The 12920-nt window shown below is 32.6% G+C and overlaps 2 protein-coding genes across 2 annotated transcripts; both read right to left on the bottom strand.

Annotated features, from left to right (window-relative positions):
* Positions 1-1753: 1753 nt before the first annotated feature.
* LOC101985075 (olfactory receptor 5D18-like) lies at positions 1754-2734 on the bottom strand. The gene has a single exon (XM_005363264.2). It carries the CDS (start codon positions 2732-2734, stop codon positions 1754-1756), a length of 981 nt encoding a protein of 326 aa, XP_005363321.1.
* A 4761-nt stretch (positions 2735-7495) lies between these two features.
* LOC101993359 (olfactory receptor 5D18-like) lies at positions 7496-8446 on the bottom strand. The gene has a single exon (XM_005363453.1). It carries the CDS (start codon positions 8444-8446, stop codon positions 7496-7498), a length of 951 nt encoding a protein of 316 aa, XP_005363510.1.
* Between the last annotated feature and the right edge of the window lie 4474 nt (positions 8447-12920).

Raw genomic sequence — 12920 nt, 5'->3', positions numbered from 1 at the left:
AAACAAGTAACTTGCAAGTAAAATCAGAGTGATAATTTTGTGAAAATTGTCACATAGTTATCTAGAATTAGTTAAACCAAGAACTTTGGAGCATTAATTATTGGGACTTTGTGAATGATCCTAAGATTTCATATTCTATTGTTCTTTAGTAGTTAGGATTTTATGAGATTATAATATAGTCACAGAATCTGTCTCTTAACTGTCAGTTTTAGGTCTGACTTTCATTGCTTTCCTTCTTCCCTGTTGGTATCTTTACTTTCTTACTTCTCACCACTATCTGTCACTTTCTGCCTGTTCCTTCATGATTTCATGTTATGACCATTATAAAGTCAAGCTACAAAAGTGAAAAGGATATTTCAACATTTCTGTCTTTGTTTCCACTCTTTCAGGAGCCGTTTTGCTAGTCTATAAGTTCATATTTCAATTACACTTCATTAGTATTTTCCACCTTATTTATCCTGAAGTTCTTTAATTCAGGAGAGTAAAAGTTTCATTTTGCATTTCATTTAAACATCTACAATATGCAGTACAACCATGAGGGCAGCAATTCAAATTGTCTTTGCACAATGGCTGTGGAGTTTAGCACCTGAAATACGTTGTCAACACCTTGACTAAGAATGACACCCTGTTACTCCAATTACCTTGTGAACAAAACTGTTTGTTCAAAAAAAACATCATTACTAGATTTCTCTATAGATATGGGGCTTAGACTTCCAATTTCTTCTGAGTTCTAAAATGTTAGCAGATGAAACGCGGTCTGTGACATGAGGTGAGTTAGATTCCTCTAGTCTGACTCTGTTTACTACCAGGTGAAGAGTCAATGTTCTATGGATGTCTTCATGCACTTAGGCCTAAACACTAAAATTTACTAGTTTAGGAGCCAAGACTTGAAACTCTTGTTTCAGGTAATTCAGTAAAATTCAGTTTCAGTTATTCAGTAAAGTCACAGGTGCAAATGGATGGTCTATAGCATATAAGTAACTACAATTTTAACTAACAATTGTTAAATAATTGCTCTTTTTCAAATAGTCAATGTCTGCATCAGATGTATGAATTATGTCAATATTGATGTACTTGCTGTTATGTTAGATAGTTGTGGTAGAACCTAGATAAAATAATTAGATCAATATAATTCTTTCCAAAGAAAATGAACCTAAAATAATTTCATTCAGGTATCACACGAATAACAATAAACAATAGCCACTGAATGATTACACTATCACAAAGGACAAACTGCAAGATTAGAATATATTTTAAATCCTATCACTCTTTTCTCATACAGCAGAGAAAGTGTTTAGTTTATAAAACTGGAATAAATTAAGCTATATCATTATATACACTATGAAAGTAACAGATATATGTGTATATTATCATATTTTATTTGGTAAATTTATCAATATTAGAGTTGTCTGATTAAAATTAAATACATTTTTGTTCATTTAGGTATTCTGTGTTCCTGTCTGGGCATCTCAGTACTGATATATATATTAGGAAAGTCAGTTACTTATTAAAAATACAATTTTTGAAAAGATTTTAAAACTCCACATTATTATATTAAATTCGGAGAAGACCATAATGATAATTTCCTTTCTCTACTTCCTAAATCATACTTAGATTTATTCATTATAGGTGTACAAAATTATATGCACAATTTAGCTCCTCAATAAACAGTCTTTTCTTGATAGAAATAGCTACAAATTATCAATAAATATATAAAGTATATTTATTAAAATCATTAAAAAAACATGTTTGGTTATAAGGAATGAAAAATACATTTTAGGTAGACTAACTTCCTCACAGTCTCTTTAACGTCTTTGTTTCTGAGGCTGTAGATGAGGGGATTTATCATAGGGATGACCATGCTGTGGAAAACTGTGGCTACTTTCACAAGAAATAGTGAGCTTTTAGATTTGAGCACGCAATATAGTAGAAGAACAATTCCGTGACAGACACCGATAGCTGTGAGATGGGAGGCACAGGTGGAGAAGGCTTTTTGGAGGGCCCCTTTCGTGGGAATTTTGATGACCGTGACAACTATGAAAACATAGGAGGTGATGATGATCAGGAGGCAACAAGCCTCATTAAACATGGAAATGACTAGACAAGCCATTTGGCTGAAGGAGGTGTCCGAGCAGGACACAGAAAGGAGGGCAGAGTACTCACAGCAGAAGTGATTGATGACATTAGGTCCACAGTAAGAGAGCTGCAAAAGGACATATGTAAGGGTTGAGGAGAAGATGACAGCCCATATGTAGGTAACGACTACTAGGAGAGAACAGAGCTGGCGAGACATAGCAACAGTGTAGAGCAGGGGGTTACAAACAGCCTCGAACCTGTCATAGGCCATCACTGCCAGCATGAACATCTCTGTAATCACAAATGTACAGCCAAGAAAATATTGTGCCATGCACCCTTCAAAGGAGATAGTCTTGTCTTCTACAAGCAAGAGGCCTAACAGCTTAGGTGCAATTACAGATGTGTAGCAAAAATCAACAAAGGATAAGTGGCTGAGAAAAAAGTACATAGGAGTGTGGAGTTTGGGATTAATCCTGATGACAAAAATCATACTGAGGTTTTCCAACACAGTGACTGTGTACATGATCAAGAATCCCAGGAAGAGAGGCACCTGGAGGTACGGGAATTCTGAAAAGGCCAAGAGAATAAAAGAAGACACCATGCTTCCATTTCCCTCATTCCACCTCTGGCTTCTGTTGAAAGAAACCACAGAGTTCATCCTGAGCAGCAGTCTGCAGCAGAGGAGTGGGTATTATGGAAGGCAGGCACGTTTCCAAAATGAGCTGCTGGAATTTCATGTATCAAATCTGTATCAATGACTTCTTTTTGACATGCTTCATCTCAATCATGGCCCACTTTCTATTTGAACATGTCATGTGTTTCTCACTGAATGACTCATGTCCTTTCTCTGTAAATAACAATTCAATCATTATAAAGCCTTATAAATTATTTATATAAAAATAACAAGATATACTAAAAGGTGAAATAATGGCACAAATATTTTTTAAAAAGTCACAAAAAGCCATGAAATTGTACTTACATCTCAGTCAATAGTAGAGAAATCATGTCTGATATTGCAAACCTATCCTGCTTGCTCTGGCTGGTGAGGCCATGGACCTTAGAAGAGAAGCTACTAATACTAATTCACTGAGTCAGTATAATTTCTAATTACTTTCTAATACTTATCCTTATTTTCACAGAAAAGCATAGTTCACACCTTCATCAAAGGAACTTGTTTTGCAGCAGATGGAGATGATTATAGAAAACCACAACAGATCAGAACACAGGCAATAACTGACCACAGGGTGTCTTATCCTATTTAATACATCTGTGGTACTTATAACTAATTCTAAGTCAGTGGTTCTCAGCCTTCCTAATGATGTAACTTTTTAATAGTTCCTCCTGCTGTGGTGACCCAACCATAAAATTATTTATTAACTTCTTCAAAACTACAATTTTGCTACTGCTGTGGATAGTAATGTAAGTAACTGATATGAAAATATCTGATAAACAACCCCCAAAAGGGTTGTGATCCACAGATTGACAGCTGGTAAAAAGCATATTATAGAAGAGGTGACAGAAATTTGTTAGAGGCAGAGAACGAGGACAATATGTCAGTTGTTAGGACGAGTCTTTTATATATGACAGAGTATCTGCAACCATGAAATTTCAACAAGATCTAAAATAAAACACTATTTTTTATGCCTACTAAGATGAGGGAATTCTCACAAGGCTACAATCCTAGAGGACAAGTTACTGACAATTAATGGTTACTGAGAGAAGAAGAATCAGTCTTCTCCAGGGACATACTCCCTGATAGTTTAGCCAATCCCAAGAGGTCAGTTCTAAATAAGATTGAACAATATTAAATGATCTTAGCAGCTTATATTTATAAACTTGAATTAAATATATATAATATATATATAATTATAACTAAAGAATAATAGACATTGAGTTTCAACGGAGTAGGAGGCACCCAGGAGAAATTGGAGAAAGGAGTGTGAGAATGAGAATGATGTAACGATAGAATTAGATTTTGGTTCAAAAGTTCTAATTTTAAATGCCTCTTGTAAATTGTTTCAATATTTCACTTGACATTGTTTACAATGTCATATTTTTTTTTCAAGGCAAGGTTTCTCTGTGTAGCCCTGGCTATCCCGGAACTCACTCTATAGACAAAACTGGTCTCCAACTCACTCATGGAGATTTGTCTGTTCTGCTGGGTTTAAAACATGTACCACAACCACTCAGTCTCCATTGTCATATATTTTAATGTGGTATCTTACTTAAGGTTTGTATTGCTGTGAAGAGACACAATTACTTTGGAAACTCTTATAAATAAAACATTTATCTGAGGTGGTTGACATTTTCAGAAGTTTAGTCAATTGTCATCATGACAGGATGTAATGTAGAGTGCAAGCAGACATGGCGCAGGAGTAGTTGTGAGTCCTACATCTTGTATGTAACTGGAAGTCGACTGGCTCACTGGGCAGTGTTCCAAGCATAGGAGGTAATGGATCAAAATACATAAGAAAATGTATAACTGACATACTCCTTGAAAGAACAACTAGAATTGGTTTAAACCTCACTTATTATAGTGATCTTTGATCTAAATATACTTTTGAAACAAAGAGTATCTACTTCTCTGGCTACAAACTGACATGTGTGACTCCAGTCCATTTTAGCCAGTCTTTTTTCTAGACTACAAGTAGGATCCTGGATAATGTTGAGATACTAAAATATTTATGTATGTGTCTAGCCATCCTACTAATGTTGCTATCTTCATTCAAAATACATTTTTGTACCAAAAACCATGCTTCTGTATTGAGATGCACAGTTGATCTTCCTGTTTTATTGTTTCGTGTGGTTGGTTCTGCATGGATTTTGTTTATTTGTTTGAAGCAGGGTCTTTCTACACAGCCTAGGCTGTAATATAATCACTATGTAGATGAGGACAACTTTGAACTCAAGAGTTCCACCTGCCTCTGCCTCTCAAGTGCATCACTACAGCCTAAGCTTGCTACTGAAGACTGTGACAGAAATTATCAATTTCCCAAAAATAAGTAGCCTCTATCTTAAATCATTTCTTTGAAATTTAGACATGCTTATTTTTATTTTATGTGAATGGGTGTTTTGCTTGAATACTTGTCTGTGTACCACATGCACTCCTGGAGCCAATTTGAAGTCAGAAGAGGAGGTTTGATATCTTGGAACTGGAATAACACATTGTGGTAAACTACCCTAAGAATGTTGGGCATCAAGCCTGGTTCCTCTGCAGTAGTTGGCCAATGCTCTTAACAGTTGAGCTCCTGGGAATTTCATTTTGAACCTATTTCCTTTACAACAGCATCAATACCTTCAAAATACTGCTTTTCCCCACTTAGTATAATGCTGACTGAAGTTTTTGGTACTTTTTTTTTTTTTACTGTACTGATATCTGTCCCTTCTCTTTCAAATATCCAGAATTACTTCTCATTAAATAGCTTTAAACATTATCAAAGGAAGTTCCTCATTTTGTCTACTAAGATTGCCATATATTTTCTTTCATTGCGTCTACTTATGTTCTGTAGTTCACGTATTTATGTTCCTATTTGGATATGTGATTTCTTTTCAATCTATGATTCAAACAAATGTGATTTGTTGAATTCAGCATCTGAGCATATTTTGATGAGTGCTGTGTTTAACTCTTCAGGAAATTTAATGCAGTTCAATAGTTTGCTATAACATTACCTAGTTTTACTATCAAAGAAAATCTAGATGAGTAGAATTAGTTTAGCCATGAGCCTGTTCAAATTTTTGAGCTGATTTGGAAAGTATCGGTGCTAATTCCTGTGTAAAGCTTTGGGAGAGCTCTACAGTGAGTGATTCATTATCATAGCAAGTAAATTATCACTTTATCATCAACAATAATTAAAGTATCATTGAAAATAAACAATTATTTATCAGTAAATCATATCCAGAGCTATATAGTTGATTGAACAGAGGAGAAAGCAAAAACATATTCTCTCTTACCTTTTCTCATATATATGCAATAATTCAAACTATTTACATTTTCAGCAAAACCTATTTCTGGTGTCAACAGTGTGAGTCATCATTCTTCATATTAAATAACAAAATATCAAACAATTACCATTTATTATTAACCTTTTAAAATTGATCTATAACAGATTACAGATGCTTAAATTTTTAAGAGTTTAATAATAGACATTCTAAGATACAGTGACAAAAAATTATAAAAATTTATATTCGAAATCATGAAAAAATCGAAAAGAAAGAGATAATCCCTAAACACTTGTAACTAACCACAATTAAATGCAGAGAACTTGTACAGGTTAAACACGTTTTAAAAAAAAATGATAGGAGAACAAGAACAAAGATCCTAAATAAAGAAGGAATATGTTTTGTGTTGACCAACTACTTCTGTACATGGGAAATATCTTGAAATGTGATTGATATGTCCAATGATACTCAATTAGAATATGGCATAATATGATTATTAAGGACATATTTTTAACCCACAGATCAGTTCATCATTCAACATCAATATGAAAAGCTTCTTCCTACAGTAGATGTGAATTAACAAAGAGATTTAAATGAGACAATGTGTAAAGAGTAATAAATTTTGGAGTTCACAGTCCTTAACTTACTTTCATCAAATTCCTCCCTTCAAGGTGAGGGGGGCTATTCTGTTTGTAATAGCACAGAGAACAGCTTGGTCATTTCATATATTTCACAAGTAAAATGAGTCATAGAACCTGATCTTCTAAATTTTATGTAGAATTAATTTATAACAAAATATCATTTGTACTTTTAATATCCATAAGATAGTATAATCACCTATTATTTTGATGGTTCTATCAATCATTTATATAGATATATACATACATATATGTGTATATATATAGTATGAATAGATAACTTTTTTTATATTGGCAATGTCACAATACATTTTATTGATCTTAGAATAACATGTGGACACTCAGAGCAAGTTGTGTACTTAGCTAATGTTTTCAATGAACACTAATTTAAATTAAGACAATATTTTAGTATTGTGAAACAAAATTTTACTTTAATACAACATTAAAATGAAATTAAAATAATTTATATCAAAGCTACTAATTCACAAATAGTTATCACAATTTCAGTTTGAGTAATATAGAAGCAATTATCATTTTGTATGCATTATTTATCTATTTAAAACAGCTTAAAGTATAATATATCTAGAAGGAGTTGAGTTGGTAATTTCCCTTTGTCAACCTAACTTCCACAGAATTCAGAATAGAAAATTTTAAAGAATGTTTGATAAAGAAACTTCACAAGTTTGTGCAAGGAAATATGTTGTTAGCAAGGTGAAAAACATTGTATATTTAACACAAAGCTAAATAATTGGAATAAACATAGCATAATTTCAATTATCACTAAAGTATAGTAACTTGTAAGTAAAAATATTCATGTATAAAAAGTAGCGTTGAGGTGTGAGTTAGTTTGCATGAGAATGCAGTTTCAAGCTGAAGAGTCTACTGACTGTTCCCTTCACATCCTTGTTCCTAAGGCTGTAGATGAGGGGGTTCAGCATGGGGATCATAACAGTGAAAAGCACAGTAGCCACTTTGACCACAAGCCATGAGTTTTTGGAGTTGGGCACACAGTAGAGAAGGAGAATGATCCCATGGAAGATGCTGATGGCAGTCAGATGGGAGGAGCAAGTAGAGAAAGCTTTTTGGAGACCACCCTTTGAAGGCATCTTGATGATTGTGGCAACTATGAAGACATAAGAGGCCAGGATGATGATGAGGCTACAAGTCTCATTGAATATAGAAATTATTAAACATACCACTTGACTGAAGGTGGGGTCAGAACAGGACAAAGAGAGGATGGCTGAGTACTCACAGCCAAAGTGGTTGATGATGTTAGGTCCACAGTAGGAAAGCTGTAAAAGAGAGTACGTGATCATTGAGGAACAGAAAACACCCCACATATACGTTCCAACTACAAGGAGAGCACAGAGCTTAGGAGACATTGCAACTGTGTAGAGCAAAGGGTTACAAACAGCCACAAACCTGTCATAGGCCATCACTGCTAACATGAACATCTCTGTGATCACAAATGCACAAATGAAAAAAAATTGTGTCATGCATCCTTTGAAAGAGATAGTCCTGTCTTCCACAATCAAGATTTCTAACAGTTTAGGTGTGAAGACACTGGAATAACAAACGTCCAAAAATGAAAGATGACTGAGAAAAAAGTACATGGGTGTGTGAAGCTTGGGATTGATCCTCCTAACCACAATTATGCCCAGGTTTCCGATCAGAGTAACTGTGTAGATGATAAAAAACAGCAAGAAAAGAAGTGCATGTAGATGCGGATATTCAGAAAAGCCCAAAAGGATGAATGTAGTCACAGAACTCCGGTTTCCCATATCAAGCATCATTCCTTTATTGAGGAAAATGGAATGAAAAAAACATAATTTAAAACAGGAAACTGTGAAACTGTGTTTTGGTAGAATTTTAGCTGAGGCCCATTGAAAATAGGAGGTTGTCCATTCTAATTCATGATAATTTTACTTCAGTTTGAATCTTTCTTGTATGAATTTCTGATTATTTTCATTGATATCGAACTTCAGTCATATAGGATTTTTTAATCTAGAATTTAAACAAAGTATCAGATAAAATTATAACTATAAATTGTATATACATAAAATCTTACAATGTTATCTATTAAAATACAATTTTAAGACCCAAAGCACACGTCAAAGACAAAAAGCATTAAACAGGATTTTTTAGTCATACAATCATGTCAGAAGAATCCTTCAGACATAATGCTTTTATCTCATATATTCAAATGCAATATTAAAGCTACTAGATCTTATCAATCAAGCCATGTGTCATATCTCTACAGCACTGTTTTTATCCATCCTATGGATGTTACATGGTTACCTATTTTTAATTCACATACATTTTTTAATTTTAAGTGGTCTTTAAAGTATATTGATGACATTGTTGTTGAATTTAGGTTCCATCTTCTGATAGATTAGAAAATTCAAGGATCTCAGCACAAGCAAATAAATTTTTTTAAACATGAAATTAAACTTGTTTGGCCAAGTGTAGTACATATCTCATCAAACAGAAAAACAAACACCTATTTACTAGAAACAAAACACAAATAAAGATTTGAGGAAGAAAAAATATTCTCTCATATTAAAGAAACTAAAATCCTTTTTTATGTAAACAGAGAAAATAAAACATATGTGATTTGTTAATAAAGATTAAGCTTTTTGTGCTTTTCTGTTTTTTTTTTGTTTATTTTGTATTTCCTTGCTTCGTTTTTGTTTATTCTTTAGTTATCCATAAAGAGTCAAAGTATTAAGTGTTCATATGATCAAACCTGAGGGTTAATTCAGGGAGTAAAGTTGGAAATTATATGAATATGATTGAGCATCATAAATGGAAGAGAAAACTAAACTTTTCTATTATTTCATTTTAGAGTTTAAATGAACTATGTCATTTACCTCAGTTAGGTAGTGTAATTAACGTCACCATCTCTTACAGTAGAGATCCTACACCACTTGAGACTTTTGTTGACTCATCATACTCTGTTGAAGATTTAGACATGCCATATCTTTCTTTGTAGGTCAATGAAATCATTTAAAGCCTCTTTAACTTGGTGTGAAAAAATAATTCCTGGAACGGTCATATTATACTGTCATAAACATTTTTTGAACTTCTCAATCTACTCCTTAATCTTTCATCTTATATTATGTTTTTATATCAAAACTCTCCTCACTTCTAACAGTCTTCCTTCAGTACTCATCACTAAAATATGCTGCATATTATTTTTACTAGCATAATTAGTAACCAAATGCTAATGTAGAGCATGACAGGTATAGGGGACCAACAGAGATTTTATTATAAAATATATGGCAATGTGTATGTTAAAGTATTTCCAAAGAAGAGTCAATTTGGAAACATTTTCCCACTCAGTACTGCATCAAGTAGAAATAGAAAATCTGAACAAGTCAAAATCAAGGAATAAGACTGACTTAGTCATAATTGATCACTCATCAAGAAATGATCAAAAGAGATGCCTCTACTGAGTTCTTCTAAACATTTAAAGAAAAAAATCAATTCTCCTTGCATTATTATAGTTGTTGAGACTAGGGAACTATTTCCTACCTCATCTCATTAGATCAGCACTCATTGCATTATTCACAAGTCAGATGCTAGTTCAACAGGAAGACTCTATGAGATAACACATTTTGTAAATGTAGATGTGATATTCTTATTGAAATGTTTGCAAGTTAAATTCTAAACTACACTGAGTATATCACTAAGCAAGTGATACTCATGTCAGATTAAAGCAAGATTTGGTGTTCAATTGAAAAACAAAAAGCAACACAACACATGATAAGAATATCTCACAATGCTGATTCATACAGAAATGTTTCTAATAAAATTTACTAACCCTTTCACATTTGAAAGTACGAAAGAAATAAATTTTCATATGCATATAACATTATGTGTAATATGAATAATTAACAGCTATCATAACATAAAATATTTAAAAATTCAATAATCCCTTTGAGAAAGAACAAAGAAAATGTACTAAGATTGACAACTTTTATTCAACATTGTACTAGAAGCCTCAGCCAGAAAAAGTAGGAGAAATAAAAAACATAGTGAAAAAGCCACATTTTGCAAATTATCTTGTACTATATTATATAATGTTGCAAATAGTTCACTAAAAATCACTAGCAGTCAGTATTTTATATAAAATATAATGAATTAAAATCAGCATGCAATCTTAAGTATTTTTCCAAAAGCTAATATCCACTTGTATGATATAGGAATGAAGAAAACAATTTTACTCATAAGACATGAAAGTAAAACATACAGATAATAGCAAATGAAAAATGAAATAACTTTTCCCAACATGAAGAACTACAGAAGGCAGAAAAGAAATGGAAAATTTTTCATTGTTTATAGATTCATAGTATCAACATTAGCAAAATGCCTTTCCTACACAGGATAATAATCTACAGATTCAGTGATCATCCTTTCAGAGCATGACTGACAACTTTTATATAACTGAATGTTAAAGCTAACACACAGAAATAGGGAAGGGACCTATATTTTTCAAAGTAATATTGAGTGGAATGGTAAGGCTAGAGGCAAACTCCATGATTTTCAAATAATACTGTAAAATTCCAGTCATCACACGGCATAGACGCTACACAAAACAAAGCAACTAATGAAACAAATTACATCACTTGAAATAAAGCAAACATTGATAGTAAAATAATTTATTTCAAATTTCTATTAACATGAATGGAGTAAGATTAGCCAGGCCAATAAATGATGCTGGAAAATAATGTGTTCACATGCTCAATAATAGAATTATATCTCTGTCTCATCAACTATAAAATTAATCTAAATAGACAAATAACTGAATGTAAAATGAGGCACAACAAATTTTATCTACAAAACACTATTGAAGGTAAATATCAGGACATTGGATACAGGAAGGCACCTGAATTATTCTAAGGCAATGAACAAAAGAAAAAAAGAGCACTAAATGAAAATAACCTTGCAAGAGGAAAGAAAATAAAACCAGGGTGAAAGAAAGAATTATGGAGTGAGTAACACTTCATAATATAATGTAAGTTAGAGTCTATAATACATAAGGAACTCAACTCGACCAAGAAATCAGAAAGTAGATCTGACTGCAAACAACATGTGTATATTAGACATTTCTAAAGATAGCACAAAGACATGCCCAAGAGGCAGTTTTCCCATTGATCCTGTAATAAGCACAGATACTATGACTCAGCAGTCATGAATATCATACAACCTAGTATTTAGACTCCTGAGTTTATCAAAAAGAAATGAAACCAGCCTTCTAAATAGACTCTGTACTCTGATAATTACTGTAACACCATTCACAACATCCAAAATTTTTAAACAAATTAATTATTTGGCCTTATTGGGTGGGTTCTGAAAAATACAAGTTATACAAAATACAAGTTATGCATTTTTGTTTGGCCACAAGAAGAATGAAATGTTATCATTGACAATGATAAGACTAAAATTGGGCTTTACATTATTTTTTTCACATTACTAAAGGAAATGTGATTATCTTCATAAGAAAAATATGTGATAGTTTGTTTTGAATGGTAGAATAAAACACATTTTTTACTCAAAGTATTTGACAATGGAATGGAAGTGACTGGGAGCATAAACTAAGGAAGGAGATATGATGAGATACCAATTTATACTGCGAGAGGAGTGATGGTTACTTGCCTGATGGTACACAGTGGGGTTATTGTGGATAATAAAAACATGTAGTTTATTTTCAAAATTCAACTGATACATTTTAAAGTATTCATGATAAGTAACAGCTATTTAAAAAATGGCATGTATAGATTATTTTTAATATATAACAGAAAACGAATTATTACATAGTACCACATCGTTATGCATAGTTTTATGTATAAGTTAACGAATGAGTAAAAACTAATAAAATCATAAATGAAGTAAATGGTCTTCCCTCCCACTTCATCTCTAAATTGCCATCGGTGCCTATAGAACAGCAACCACTATAATTGGATAAATTTCTAACACATGATTTTAACCAAGATAACTTTACAAAGAACATGTCACTAAAATTTAAATTTCCACTATTATTCATTATTATAGATTTAAAACCATTGCTGATTTTGACAATTTGTTAAATATTTATTACATAGTCTTACATCTCCACTCTCCTCTTATAGAGACAGTCCATGATAAAGAGTAATTGTAATTAGTCTAGGAGTGCAGAGTTCATTTCCCATCACCCACAGAGCATCTCATAACTACCTGTAACTTCAGCTTCAGATCTGACCCCTTTCTCTGATATCTGTGTGGCAC

This window comes from Microtus ochrogaster, linkage group LG9 (assembly GCF_000317375.1).
Source record: "Microtus ochrogaster isolate Prairie Vole_2 linkage group LG9, MicOch1.0, whole genome shotgun sequence".
Taxonomy (NCBI): Eukaryota; Metazoa; Chordata; class Mammalia; order Rodentia; family Cricetidae; genus Microtus; species Microtus ochrogaster.
This window is presented reverse-complemented; position numbering and strand designations above follow the sequence as displayed.

Bases quoted from the DNA above. Each gene is read 5' to 3' on its own strand.
- LOC101985075 (XM_005363264.2), bottom strand. From the start codon at position 2,734: ATGAACTCTGTGGTTTCTTTCAACAGAAGCCAGAGGTGGAATGAGGGA.
- LOC101993359 (XM_005363453.1), bottom strand. From the start codon at position 8,446: ATGATGCTTGATATGGGAAACCGGAGTTCTGTGACTACATTCATCCTT.